This window comes from Erythrolamprus reginae, chromosome Z (assembly GCF_031021105.1).
Source record: "Erythrolamprus reginae isolate rEryReg1 chromosome Z, rEryReg1.hap1, whole genome shotgun sequence".
NCBI classification, from domain to species: Eukaryota; Metazoa; Chordata; class Lepidosauria; order Squamata; family Dipsadidae; genus Erythrolamprus; species Erythrolamprus reginae.
The window spans coordinates 70,174,230-70,189,854 of record NC_091963.1 but is presented as its reverse complement, the minus strand read 5'-3'; the positions used below and the strand labels follow the sequence as shown (position 1 = coordinate 70,189,854).

General features: G+C 38.5%; 1 protein-coding gene across 1 annotated transcript; it reads right to left on the bottom strand.

The window, feature by feature from the left end:
- Positions 1-1,388: 1,388 nt before the first annotated feature.
- On the bottom strand, positions 1,389-1,919 carry FANCD2OS (FANCD2 opposite strand). The gene has a single exon (XM_070727309.1). The coding sequence runs from the start codon at positions 1,917-1,919 to the stop codon at positions 1,389-1,391; it is 531 nt and encodes a 176-aa protein (XP_070583410.1).
- Positions 1,920-15,625: the final 13,706 nt, after the last annotated feature.

Genomic DNA, 15,625 nt, shown 5'->3' with positions numbered 1-15,625 from the left:
TGTGGTGGGATTGCTCCATGCACTTTCCTCCCTACTGGCTCGTCGTCTTCCACTCTTCCCCAAAGATCACAGTGGTGCCCGGGGTGGTGCTTCTCCATGCTGCTAGGCTCATTGGCCTGCAACAATGCTGATGAGCCAAATGGAAAGAGGGTGGAAAGCAGTGAGCCTGCCTTTTTCTACTGTGGCTTGCCACCTCACCCTTGGGACCCATCATGCCCTGCGCCAAACATTGGGCATGCCGGGTGACCATGCTCGCTAGCGCGATCACCCCAACCTCACTCCTCACCAGCAGTGGCCATGTTGCCCGGCCCAGATTATTTGATATTGTTTCTGCTTTTAACAATTGTAACACAGGAATTGTAAAACAGGAGGGATTTTTTAATATCAAATATCTGTATTTGAATAGGAAATTATCACAAGTTATAATTAATATTTCATTTAGACTTTCTTTTAGACTGCCTCCATTATGTTCCCTATATTCATTATTTTGAAATTTTCTTTTTACCCTTGATTCATTCCTGGTTTAAGGAATGATTGGCATAGTTCACTTTTATTTTCCATTTTGTTCATATAACAATACTATCTTACAATTTAGAAAAATCAATTTCTTGACAAATTCTATGTCTTTTACAATATTTAAAATATGATGAAACATTTTAGAAATGCAACTACCAGATATTTTATTGTACAGATTGAAATGATATAGGGGCAGTAGGCAGCCTGTGGAAAATCTTTTTTTTTTCACTGAGTGGCAGATAAATCTCATACTCTGAAGGCCATCTCTCAAGGAGAATGGATGAAACTTGTTTCATTTGAATTTCAGCATTTGTCTGGACCATTTAAAGCTCTGGGTATGTATATGTGTGTGTGTGTGTGTGTGTTTGTAAGTGAGAGAGAGAGAGAGAGAGACAGAGAGAGAGAGAGAGAGAGAGAGAGAGAGAGAGAGAGAGAGAGAGAAATGTATATACATACAAACATATATACATTTCTTTCATTTGTAAGCCAGATACTGTAAGGAAGGCTCTTCACAATATTTGTAAATGTCCTTTTGTAATCCTTTCTTCACAAAAAGAAGACAATAAGGTTTCTTCAGTCTACAAACAATCTGAATGTGGATGTTCTTTGGATTATTGCAGATTGATATTGTTAAATTAAATGCTTCATTTTTTTCAGTGAAACTGGTTTGAGGAATAAAAATAATAATCCAGGAAAGATTGATTTCTAAGAAACATAAGTATTGAAGAAAAGTTGACAACTCCAGGAAATAAGTTGAAGGTAGAATCCAATGAGTTGATCTATCTGAAGTAGAAGGAAATCAGATATGGGCCTGAGATAACTTCTCTTGCAATCAAGGATCCCAGCTTGTCCTGATTTTGCTTAGGGAGGTTTTAGCGGGAATGTTGTAAAGCAAAGGCACATTTTTTGTAGGCAGCATAAAGTAAGAGAATGGCACGCAGCATTTGTCGACACATGGCCATAGCCATGTGCACTTGTGGTTCATGGAGGCCATGGGGTCTGCGTTGCTGAGGACTTATCACTTGACAGAAGGCTGACCGCTCTGAAACCCTCAATGAGCCAGTCCAGTGGGGAGGCTGTGCAGTCACAAGATGCCCAAAGACTGAGTCAAGCCCTATAAGCCTCACTGCCTGTGGCTTGTGCACAGTTCTATTGCATGCCCTAGGTTCTTCTACCAATTGGGAGGCTAATGGTTGCTTCATCCCAGTCTTAGGACTAGACTCCAACACCAGACTCAGTCCCTGGAAGCAAAGTTGCACTTCCAAATCAGTGGCAGTGGCTGGACTTTGCCCTCCCCGGAAAGGATGTTTAGTGCTGCTGGATCTGGGCACAGCACCCCGCAGCCATTGCAGAGATTCATCCAATGGGGACCAGGGTGCCCACAGCTGGTATCCACTGGCCATGGTCAACAGCACTTCCTAGTTGCTGCTGACTTGCTTTGCCCAGGATCCTCTGGCATGTTTCCTTTGCCTTGTGCCCTTGGTAACCTATTATGAGTAAGTATATACCGTAGAACATACATAATGAATCAATGTTCTACTGGCTCCTCCTTCTGGTTCTAAAGAATGGTGTGCTCTATTGAGTGTCTATTACCATTCATTAGGATTCTGATGTTATTTCTTAGAAATAAAGTCTTCATCCTGCAATAATAAAGGGTTCTTGCAGATGGACTGGGGGAAAGGAAACTTGCATGCCTTTTGCCATCGTCTGGCAGTTTTCTCTTTGCCAATCTACCTAGAGGAATTATGGAACTATCCATAAAATACAGTGTTAGAACTGCAGATGGAAAAGCAAACTGGTGAAATTTTTTCTGCTTCTTGTGGCATTTTGTACTTATAGGAATATAGTCAGTAAAAAACATTCTTCTTTCATGGTTAGGGATGGGGGAATATCTTAATCTTCAAACAATAACACATTTCTCCTCCTGCATGCATTTTAAGAAAAATTAAATTAAAGACATTTAATTAAATTAAAGTAATTAAATTAAATTAAAAAATTAAAGACATTTAATGTCTTTAAAGACATTTTCAGTCTGACTTTGCGCACTCAGGCTCATTGCTTATATTTTTAAATATTAATCACTCATATTGTCTTGTGCAAACTGATTCATTTGGAAAACACTTGAGCTAGTTTATCTTAAACTTCTGTACCTATTCAGATTCAGTAAGGGCATCCAGGAAGACTCTTACACCAATGGAAGTCATCCTAGATCCCTTCTCCTAGTGAAATAGAAAAAAATAAACTAAACTCACATTATACAAAACCATGCTTTGTTTAATCATGCTGACTGAATAATTCTGAATAACCAGAATTGTCTTGGTTTACACATTGTGCATTGAACCCATAACATTATAGTCAGAATATTCTGGTCTTGCTGGGGAGAGGCAGATATGGTGGGAACCACGGAGTTAGCCATTCCAGGGGAAGGAGAGATCACTACTTAATAGCAATCCCTTCTTCCGGCTCCATGAGCTCAACCGAGGGTACTGGTGACAAGTGTAATTCTGGCCCTGGAATCAGGCTGCTGCTACTCAATGCCAGGTCGGTGGTAAATAAAGCTCTTCTCATCCGGGATTTGATCCTGGATGAGGAGACTGACCTGGCATCTGTGACTGAAGCCTGGCTGAGCCCAGAGGGAGGAGTTCCTCTCTCTGAAATCTGCCCAGCTGGGTTTCAGATATGGCATCCGCCTCGACCCCAGGGAAGGGGGGGGGGAGTGGCTATTATAGCCAGGGAGAGCCTTTGCCTGCGCAGACTCGTTGCTCCAGAGATTGGACTTAGAAGTTCAGGTGGGCTTGTTGCTCATGTACCTACCTCCCAGCTGCGTGTCAACAGCCCTGCCTGTGGTGCTCGAGGAGGTAGCCGGGCTGGCGGTAAGATTCCCCAGACTTATTGTCTTGGGGGACTTTAACCTACCGTCACTCAGTGAAACCTCTGGGCTAGCGCAGGAGTTCATGGCCACCATGACAGCCATGGACCTGACTCAAGTAGTACTCATGAGGGGGTGCACGCACCCGACATGGTATTCCTCTCTGAACAATTGAGTAATGGTCTGAGACTAAGGGGCTTAAAAGTGTTGCTTTTGTCATGGTCAGACTATTTTCTATTGCGGCTTGACTTCCTGGCTCCAATCCTTCCACGCAGGGAGGCAGAACCGACTAGGTGGTTCCGCCCCAGACACCTGATGGACCCAGAGGGCTTTCAGAGGGCACTTGGGGTTATTCCAGATGCACTCATCCACAGTTCGGCAGAGTCTCTTGCTGAGGCCTGGAACAAGGCTGCAGCGGAGGCTCTTGACCGGATTGAGCCATTGCGACCTCTCTGTGGCACTAGACCCCGTAGAGCTCCATGGTTCAATGAGGAGCTCTGGGAGTTGAAATGCCAAACGAGACGTCTAGAGAAGTGATGGAGGAAGAGTAAGTCCAAATCTGATCGAACACTTGTAAGAGCTCATATTAAGACTTACAAAGTGGCGCTCAAAGCGGCAAGATGCGTGTATCATGCTGCCTTGATTGCATCAGTGGAATCCTGCCCGGCCACTCTGTTTAGGCTGACCCACTCCCTTCTTAACCAGGGGGGAATTGGGGAGCCCTTACAGAATAGTGCCGAAGATTTTAACATGTTTTTCGGATCTGGGCGGACCTCGACTCCAATTGGATAACAGAGTCGACTGACAACGAGTCGGTTGAGGTGACTGGGTCCTGTAGTTGTCCATCTGTCTGGGAAGAGTTTGATCTGGTGACACCTAGTGAAGTGGACAAGGCCATTGGAGCTGTGAGTTGTACAAATTATTTTCTTCAATTTCTTCTCCCAACAGGATGATTAAAAAAACCACCAAGCAAATCAAATGGGAGAAAAGATGGAAAAAGGAATTAAATAGTAGCCTGTATTTAAGTCATGATAAAAATCTTGATGAAACATCCCTATTAAGAAGTTGATTTAACGTTTATTTACAACGTTTAAGAAATATAGTATCTCTTCCAAGAAGTATATGTATTACAATCTATAGCTTACAATGTATAACTGTACGCCCTATCTTAACTGCTTGACTTTGTACCCCCTCCTTTTTTTCCCCTCTGTCCTTCCCCTGTTTTCCTTTTTCCCTTTTTTCTTTTTTTTCCTTTTTCATTATTTTTATAAATAAAGTATATTTTTTTAAAAAAATCTTGATGAAAGAAGAAATTGAAACACCAACTTTTTTTCATAGATAATAAACCAAACAACAAATAAACAAAAATACCCAATACAATAAGTATAACATAACAGTAAATAAAAAACAAAACATATAAATACAGCATTTGGGAAACAAAGGTTTCCCCACTTCTTTTTTGAATGTTCGGTCAGAGAATTTTCCCTTGTCACTAAATATTCTTTTATTTGATGTATTGCTTTGCTTGAATTTTAATTATTTCTCCATTGTTCTTTTCTTTAGCCAATCGTAAAATTTCCCCCATATCTTATAATAATCTGAGTCTTCTTTTCCCTCTACTTTTTTAGACATCCTATCCATCTCTGAACAGTCTAGCATTTTTTGGATTATTGTACTTTCTTCCGGTGTTTTATCTGTTTTCCATTGTTGGGCATATGCTATCCTAGCAGCTGTTAGTATGTGAATGGCTTACATCTTACATCTTTTTTCATTTTTTAAATAAATATAAATATAATAAATATAATTCTAGGTTTTTTTTCAAATTCTTCCTTTGTTATTTCTTTTAGCCAATCTGTTATCTTATTCCAATAGTTTTTTTTGTCTGCACACAGGTCCACCATTGATGATAGAATGTGCCTTTTTCTTTTTTACACTTCCAACATAATGGTGAGACTTTTGGAAACATTTTTGAAAGTCTTTCCGGTGATAAATGCCACCTGTAAAACATAGAAACATAGAAGACTGGCGGCAGAAAAAGACCTCATGGTCCATCTAGTCTGCCCTTATACTATTTCCTGTATTTTATCTTACAATGCATATATGTTTATCCCAGGCATGTTTAAATTCAGTTACTGTGGATTTACCAACCACGTCTGCTGGAAGTTTGTTCCAAGGATCTACTACTCTTTCAGTAAAATAATATTTTCTCCTGTTGCTTTTGATCTTTCCCCCAACTAACTTCAGATTGTGTCCCCTTGTTCTTGTGTTCATTTTCCTATTAAAAACACTTCCCTCCTGAACCTTATTTAACCCTTTAACATATTTAAATGTTTCGATCATGTTCCCCCTTTTCCTTCTGTCCTCCAGACTATACAGATTGATCTCCCTCTTCCTGCTTGTTATACCTCTAGCTATGCAGCCAAGCATCCTACTTTCTTTTCCTACCGCCCAACCACACTGCTCACCCATTTTGAGACTGTCAGAAATCACTACCCCTAAATCCTTCTCTTCTGAAGTTTTTGCTAACACAGAACTCCCAATGCAATACTCAGATTGAGGATTCCTTTTCCCCAAGTGCATTATTTTACATTTGGAAACATTAAACTGCAGTTTCCATTCTAGTAAAGCTAAATCATTTACCATATTACAGACCCCTCCAGGAATATCAACCCTATTGCACACTTTAGAGTCATCGGCAAATAGGCAAATCTTCCCTACCAAACCTTCCCCTATGTCACTCACAAACATATTAAAAAGAATAGGACCCAGAACAGACCCTTATGGCACACCGCTGGTAACCTGTCTCTGCTCAGAATACTCGCCATTAACAATAACTCTCTGATGTCTACGCTTCAGCCAGCTTGAAATCCACTGAACTATCCAGGGATTAAGTCCAATCTTCACTAATTTATCTATCAGCTCTTTATGTGGAACCGTATTAAAGGCTTTGCTGAAGTCCAGAAAGGCAATATCCACGGCACCACCTTGATCCAACACCTTTGTGACATAGTCAAAGAAATCAATGAGATTAGTCTGACATGATTTGCCTTCAGTAAAGCCATGCTGATTTGGGTCCAATAAGTTATTGTTTTTTAGGTGCTGATTTATCCTCTTTTTCAGTAGAGTCTCCATCATTTTAACTATAACTGATGTCAAGCTAACTGGCCTGTAGTTACCAGCTTCTTCTCTACTGCCCTTCTTTAGTTGGTTCTCCTTGAATGCAGTCGATTTTGTCATTTGCCAATTATTAATCCATAATTTTTCCCATTTTTCTAATTCAATTATGTAACCAAAATTTATTCCCCAACTTATCATGTTTTCTTTAACAATTTCCACTTCTGTTTCATATCAAATCAAATATTTATATATTTTGCCAATTAATTTTTCATCATCCTTTAGGAGTGTCCTGTCCAAATCACGTCTCCCCACTTGAAAACCATGTTCCCTTTTATCTTTTTGGTATGCATCTTTTAATTGTAAATATGTCCACCAGTCTATTAATTTGCCATTTTGTTACAATTCTTCCTTTGTTTGTTGATCCAGTAGTTCTTTATATCTAATTGTATTTAGGGGCCTGATTAAACTTGGATGATATGTTGATTCTATTGGCGAAACCCACTCTGGTATCTTGGTATATTGTTTTTTTTATTATTTTCCATGTTTGGATAAGAGAATTTCTTAATAAATGCTTTTTAAAATATTTATGTGTTTTATCTGTCTCATACCAGAGATAGGCACACCAGCCTAATAATAAGTCATGACCTTCTATAGTCAGTATATGTTTATTCTCTAACGTAATCTATTCTTTAATCCACGTTAATGATGATGCATAATAATATAATTTAAAATTTGGTAGTCCCAAGCCTCCTCTTTCTTTCACATCTTGTAGTGCCTTTAATTTAATTCTCAATTTTTTACCTAGCCATATATAATTTAATACTATTCTGTAGAGTTCTTTAAAAAAAAAAATTGCCTGGATTTATAGGGGTTCTTTGAAATAGGAAGAGGAGCTTGGGTAGGACACTCATTTTGATTTAATTAATTCTTCCTACTAATGAAAGTTGTAGATTTTTCAAATTTTTAATGTCCACTTTAATTTGATTCATTAAACTTATGTAATTATCTTCTTTTAATGTCGTCATTTTGGCTGCAAGCCAAATTCCCAAATATTTAACTTTTTAAACTACCGTATTTTTCGCTCTATAAGACGCACCTGCTGATAAGACGCACCTAGATTTTAGAGGAGGAAAATAGAAAAAAAATATTTTGAGCCAAAAAGGGGAGAGGAAGAGAGGAAGGAGTGAAAGAAGGGAGTGAGGGAGGGAAGAAGGGAGGAAGGAAAAGGAAAGCAAGAAATGGAGGGAGGAAAGGAAGGAAGGAAGGAAAGAAAGAAAGAAAGGGGGAAGGGACAGGAACAGAGGAAGGAAGCAAGGAAACTTATGAAAGGGGAGAGTAAGAGAGGAAGGACTGAAGGGAGGGAGGGAAGAAGGTAGGAAGGAGAAAGAAAAGAAGAAATAGAGGAAGGGAAGGTAAAAGAGAGAAAGAAAAAGAGCAAGAAAGAAAGAAAGAAAGAAAGAGAGAAAGAAAGAAAATGAAAGAGAAATAAAAATAGAGAGGGGGAATGAAAGAAATGGAATGAGGGAAGGAAGGAGAGAAAGAAAGCAAGAGAAAGAAAAAAGAATGAAAGAGCAAGAGAGCAAGAGAGAAAAAGAAAGAAGGAAAGAAAGAAAGAAAGAAAGAAAGAAAGGCAACTTCAAAGAAAGGCTCACTGAGCATCTCTCACTCTCTCTCTCTTTCTATCCCTCTTTCTTTCTTTCTCTTCCTTTCTCTCTCTCCTCTTTCTTTATCTCCTCTCTCTCTCTCCCTCCCTCTCTCTTTCTCTCCCCCCTCTCTCCCCCTTTCCCTCTCTCTTTCTCTCTCTCTCTTGCTATCTCTCCCCCCTCTCCCTCTCTCTCTCCCCCCTCTCCCTCTCTCTTTCTCTCTCTCCCTCTCTTGCTATCTCTCCCCCCTCTCCCACTCTCTTTCTCCCTCACCCTCTCTTTCTCTCTCTCCCCCTCTCTCTTTCTCTCTCTCTCCCCCTCTTTCTCTCTCTTCTTCTCACTTTCTCTCTCTTGTTTCCTTTCTGTCTGGGCAGATGGCTGCCTTCTGCCTTGGGGCGCAATTCGCCCCCTCTCCTCCTCCGCCGCCGCCTTCTGCCTTGGGGCGCGATCCGCCCCCTCTCCTCCTCCGCCGCTTCCTGCCTTGGGTGAGCAATCCCGGAGTCCGGGACTGTGTGGCTTTGCGCCATGAAGAGGAAACGGCTCCGGCAGCAGGGAAAAGTCGGCCGTTTTCTCTTCATGGCGTAAAGCCACCCTGTCCCGGACTCCCGGATTGCTCGCCCAAGGCAGGGGGCGGCGGGGGAGGAGAGGGGGCGGATCGCGCCCCAAGGCAGAAGGCGGCGGCGGAGGAGAGGGGGCGGATCGCGCCCCAAGGCAGAAGGCAGCGACGTTGGAGAGGGGGCAGATTGCGCCCCAAGGCAGGAGGAGGCAGCGGAGAAGAGAAGGCAGATCGCGCCCCAATGCAGGAGGTGGCAGAGGAGGAGAGGAGGCGGATCGGGCGGGCAATAGGGCAGCGTGGAGAAGCCAGGGGCGCATTTGGCCGGAGGCACCGTGGGGAGGCAGGGGCGGCCGCGGCTCCCTTTACTCCTACTGCCACACCTCCCCGCCCCCGCCCACCTCCCCGCGGGCTGGCAGGGGGATGGGGAGCGCGCGCCCGTGGAAAAGGGCGCTCGGGTGTATTTGGGGGTGCACGCCTGCTCACGGGCGCAGCTTACGGGGAACGGTGGGCCAGGCAGCAGCTAGCCAGCCAGCCGGCGGGATGGCGCTTCCGAATTCGCAGCCTCCCCCCCCCCTCCCTGCCTGCATCTTTGCTCCATAAGACGAGGCTGATTTTTCATCCTACTTTGGGAGGAAAAAAACTGTGTCTTATGGAGCGAAAAATACGGTACTTGCATATTAGTAATTTGTTCCAAATGTTTTATTTGTTTTTTGTACAATTTTTAGTTATAATTTTTGTTTTTTGTTTATTTTTAGTCCTGCTACTTCGCCAAAATCTTCAATTTGTTTAATCAATTTGGAAGCAGTTATCAATGGTTCCTCAATTATAAATACCAAATTGTCTGCAAAAGCTTGGACTTTGTAGGTTTCTTTCCTTATTCTTAAACCTTTTTTTTCTTCATTTTTTCTTATTTTTACTAGTGCTGTTTCCATTGTTAGTATAAACAGAAGTGGAGAGATAGGACATCCCTGCCTAACTCCTTTCTCAATTACAAATTTTTCTGTCTGTTCTCCGTTGATTATAATTCTAGCATTTTGTTTAGAATATATTGTATTTATTAATTTTATAAAGTTTTGGCCAAATTTCATCATTTCTAATTGTGTTATCATAAATTTCCAATTGACATTATCAAAAGCCTTCTGAGCATCGAGGAAAACCAACGCCATCTGTTTCTCAGGGTCCTCTTCATAATATTCTAGTGTGTTTATTATTATCATCAAATTGTCTCTAAAGCCATTTTGGTCTCGGTGTATTAACTGATTCAATTTTTTTAAATACTTGTTGCATAAATTGTAATAAATATTTTATAGTCCGTGTTCAATAAAGACATGGGTCTATAATTATGAATTTTTTCTTTTTCTGTTTCTGTTTTAGGTATGAATGATATTAATGCTTCTGACCATGTTTGGGGTATCTTTGCTTCTTGGGCTATTTGATTGTAAATTTCCAACATATTATTTTCTAATATTTTTATTTCTTGTTTGTATAATTCAGCTGGTATACCATCTATACCAGTTGCTTTATTATTTTTCTGTTATTTTATCGCTGCCTGTAATTCAACTAAGGTGAATGGTCTGTTTAATTCTTATTGTTGCTCTTCTGTTAATATTTTCATATTTGATGATTCAATATACTTTTCTATTTCTTCCTTTTTTACTTCTTCATACACGTATAATTTCTTATAAAATTGTACTGCTATTCTTTTCTTTTCTTCTTTATCATATTTTATAATACCTTGTTCATCTTCCAATCTGTCTATAATTTTTCTTTCTTTTTGTTTTCTTAATTTGTGAGCTAGCCAACTACTGGTTTATTAGCTTGTTCGAAATATACTTGCTTGGCTGCTCTAATTTTATCTTCCATTTCTTCCTGATGTAAAAGGTTAATTGCATGTCTAATTTGATCTTTTTTCTCCTTAGTTTTTTTACTTTTTGGATTTAGTTGTAATTCTGTTTCTATTTGTTTTAGTTCGTTCCAATTTTTCCTGTTTAATTTTTCTTTGTGTGTTTCCTTGTCATATATGATATTGTTAAACCCCAAATATAAGCCTTTGTCATGTCCCAAAGTGTTTATGGTGTAATGTCTTCAGTTTTATTTATTTCAAAAAATATTTGTAGTTCTTTTTCTAACATCTGAATATATTGCTTTTCCTTTATTATTTTTCTGTCCATGATCCATTTTATTTGTTTTTTTCCTTTCTCCAAATTAATGATATCAGGTTATGGTCCACCCAAGTATATTTAATTCTATTTCTATTTTTATAATTTCATTATTTATCTGTGGTGTTGCCCATACCATGTCTATATAAGACCAACTCTGATGTGGATTCGAATAGTATGTGTATTGTTTATCTTTATCATGTTTTTCTCTCCAAGAGTCTTTCAAGTTCAATTCTTTAACTATTTCCCAAAAGGTTTTAGGGAGATTTTTCTTTTTTTTAATATTCCCTTTGTAGTCTAATTTTTTATCTGATACCGCATTGAAATCTCCTAGCAAAATTATATTCTCCAAATCTAATTCGATAATTTTTTCATGTAGTTTTTTATAGAATTCAATTTGATTTTTGTTGGGTGCATAAATCACTATTAATGTTAGGGGCTTTTGATCCTTTTCTAATTTTATTATTAAAATTCTTCCCTCCTGATCTTTATATATTTCATTTGAACTAATCGTTTTTTTCACATATATTGCTACTCCTTTTTTTTTGGTCGGCTAGAGAAACATAAAGTGTCTCTAGTTTCTTATCTTCTAGTAGGTCCACATTTTGTTTATGTATATGTAATTCTTGCAAAGCAATAACGTCCATTTTTAATTTTTTTAATTTTGTAAATATTAGTCTTCTTTTATTAGGATTGTTAAGTCCATTTACATTAATTGATATTATTACTATATCTTATAACATTTATTGTTGGTAGTCTTTCTGATTCCTCGTTTCTCTTAAATTTCTCTCCTGTTGTCCTTCTTGTTGTCCTTGTCTCTTTCCTTCTGCCCTTAGTCTTTCTTTTTCTTCAAGTGATTCTTCCTCCTCCCGACTTGTTGTCTCCAATTTCTCTCTACTGCCCCTGCTTTCTTTACTAACTTGTTCTTCACAAAGTAAATCATTTTCTTCACAGAATTGTCTTGCTTCCTCTTCTGTATTTATTCTAACTTTTCTTTCTTTTCAAGTTATCATCATCCCTTCCGGGAGAAGCCATCTAAACATCACACTCCTCTGAATTAGTTTTCTTGCCAGGAACTGATACTGTTTTCTAATCTTGTGAATCCTACGTGGTATTTGTTTCAAGATTATTATTTCTTTTCCCCTATAAGCTATCAATTGGTTGCGAGACCATTTATATATTTCGTCTCTGGTTATTCGTCTGGCAAATTTAATATGTACCTCTCATGATAGGTGGTACCTTCTTACGTAGTTCGTATTTACGTGATATAGTTCGTCTATTTCCAGCGCCATCTCTTGCTGGTCCTTATGCAGAATTTTTGCTAGGATTTCAATCATTTTTTCACCTAGGTTCTCATCTTTCTCTTCAATTATATTTTGGAATCGTAGACTGTACAAGGAGTGGTCTAATTTTAGTTGTGCGATAGCTTGCTCCATATTTTTAGTAGTCATCTCACTTTTTTCTTCCATCTTTTCTACCTTCTTTTCTACCTTTCCCATTTTGTCTTCTATTACCTTTATCTTTATTTCATTTTCCTTTAATGTTTGTTGCATATCCACTATTCTTTCGTCAATTCCCTTATCCTTATCTTTGATTTTTCCCATCTCTGTCTTTAATTCTTCATGTTTTTTGGCTTCTTCTCTGTTGTTTTCTAATGCTTTTGTCATTGTATCTTGTAGTTGTACTAGCATGTCTTGTATTGATCGCAGACTAGTTGCAGAACCTGATTTATCTTTTGTTAACATAGTATCTAATGTCTTTTGCTGTATTGGCGAGTCTATGTTTTGTTTTTTGATAGTCTTCATTGTTGTAAACAAATACTAAACAAATAATTCCCTCAACACTGTCAGACTTTCTACTAAATCTGCACTTCTATTCTACTAGTTTTTCTCATCATTCCTATCACCCATTTCCTCCCATGTTGACTGTATGACTGTAACTTGTTGCGTATATCCTAAGATTTTTATTAATATTGCTTCTTCATTGCTTATTTGACCCCTATGACAATCATTAAGTGTTGTACCACATGATTCTTGACAAATGTATATTTTATTTTATGTACGTTGAGAGCATATGCACCAAGACAAATTCCTTGTGTGTCCAATCACACTTGGCCAATAAAAATTCTATTCTAGTCGGCTTCCGGGTGGAGTTCGACCGCGTCGGAGGTGCGGAAGCCAAGCTCCGGCTCCGCAACCTTCCTTTCCCTCCTGTAGGACGCGGATTCACGTTGTGCCGGCACCGGAGGGGCCGGCACAGGACAGGGGGTCTCCTGGACACCCCGAGACCGATCGCTGGGGTCTCGGGGATTAGGGATTACCCCGCAGCTGCAGGAATGGAGAGCTGTGCCCAGGCGGCTGCCTGGACACAGCCATAGCGGCCGCCGAAAGTGGAAGCTTCAAAAAACACAATTGAAGTCTACAAAAACAGATCGGCAGATAAAGGAGATCGTTAGCACCACACGGAATTCTTTTGGTATCGGGACGACTTTGGAAGAAGAAGCTTTTAAACTTTAAGGCGAATCCACAAAAGAAGAAAACTGAAAGTGATATCCATTCGCTGAAGAGAAAGCCAGCCGGAACTACTTGTCTTTGTTACAATTAAGTATAACTTTCACTTTTTTCTAAACTTAAGATTATAGTGTGGTGTGTACACTTTCCCTTTTTACTTTTTTCCTATATTTTTGATATATAAATTTTCTTTTTCTTCCTCTTAAATAAAGTTAAATAAAGTTAAATTTTGATTTGCTAAACATTGAGTGGATGAAGTAAAATATACCAATGAACTGAATACATGAACCTATGAACTGAATTAAATTGAAGCTACGTTATTTGAATGGAATCCTACTGAAGCTATAATTATTTGAAATGAAATTTGGATTACTTACTCTATTTTTCTATTTTTAAAACTGTTGACATCATTTTTATTTCTCTTCTATTGTTGTTTTTGGACCTGATGGGACTATTTTTCTGTGCTATAATAGAGGTGTAAGGATATCTTTTGTACTTTTACTTTTTCTACTTTTTTTATAAAATAAAGAGACTCAGATTATTTTATAAGTACTTGAATTTGGAAAGGTTCACTTTAATTGGATTTATTGCCAGAAATATTTTTCCTATGGACTAAGTGGGACTATTCTCTCTTTCTCAACACAAATTTGGAGGTGTAAGGATATTTTTCGTGCTTGTCTCTTCTCTCCTTGTTTTTTCCATATAATAAGAAGACATTTATTTTAACTGGACATTACATTGGATATTACAGTGGACACTTGCTTGGAGTATCCTCTTTTTTGAGATTTTTATTAAAGCATAACCTATATTTGGCATTTTTGGACTTAATAGTTTCCTTCTTTTTTTTTGCTCCTTTCCTCACCTATTGGACCTTTCCTTTAGATTTTTTGGATTTTTTTTTCTCTTTCAATTAATTTTCTCCCCTTTTTTCCCTTTTAAAATCATATTTATATCTTTTTTTCTCTTTTTTGGTATCAAATAGCTATGTGCTAGAATATTGGCTTTTTCCTTTCCCCCACCTGATCCCCCCTTTAAGGAGTCTAGGAACTTATTGAAATATTTTTTTTATCTTTCTACTCTTCCTTTCTTTTCCCTTTTTCTTTTCCATTTTTTTTTCATTTTCCCTTTCTTTCTAATTAAACTAAAATAATTAATTATAACATAAATTGAATTGAATTGATATACTTAATTTCCTTTCCCCCCCCCTTCTCCTCTCCTTTGTTTTACTTTCCCATTAAGAATACATAAGATTTAGATTAAAATAGTTTTAAAAATAAAATAATAACAGTGATTTTGGATTATGAAAGGTTCCCACAGGGCACAGAGTGTGACATCAGTGACTACAATAACAACGCGAAAACAACCAACTACTCCCGTCCCAACCTCTATACCTAGGGTCTCCCCAACTTCATCACCGCTACAACAAAGGACCATACCTACAATGTTGGCCAAAGAGAAAGAAAAAGATAAGCCTACGATGGACCCTAGTTTCCAAATTATCCAAGAAGCACTAGCAGACATTAAGGCATTACAAACCCAGGCAAAAACTCAAAGTGACACTGACAAGGAAGAAATGAAAACTTACTTACAAGAACTGAGGCAAGAGATGAAGGAGATGAAAGATGAAATAAAAAAAGAAATTGCGGAACTTAGAACCGAATTAACTGAAGTAAAAGGGAACGTTGTCGAAATGGATGGAAACATAAAAGTCATTCAACAAAAATTACAAGACAGCAAAAAGAGAATACAAGTGACAGAAGGGAAAATCCAAGATGTGGGACAGAGAGTAGAAGAATATGAAGATCGTAACTATGCAGCCCGCAGAGATTTTGATATAGCAATAACTAATCTTGAACTTCACTCCGCACAACATGGCTTGAGGTTCCAAAATATTGAAGAAGAAAAAGATGAAGATTTGCCTGCAAAAATGGCAGAAGTCTTGGGCGCTATTTTGCAGTTAGACCCAACAGACCTGGTAAAAGAAATCGACGAAGTCTACTGAGTCCAGACTGGATATGTAAGGCGCCATAATTTACCTAGAGAAGTCCACATCAAGTTTACAAGAAGAATCGTTAAAGACACGATACTGAGATACACAAAAAATGAGTCCATTAAACGGGATGGGAAAGAAATCACGATTCTGAAACAAGTTCCGAGGAGAATCCGAGAGAGTAGAAGACAATATTATTTTCTTACAAGCATTTTAATCAGAAAGAACATTGTTTTCAGATGGCTGATCCCAGAAGGCTTGACCT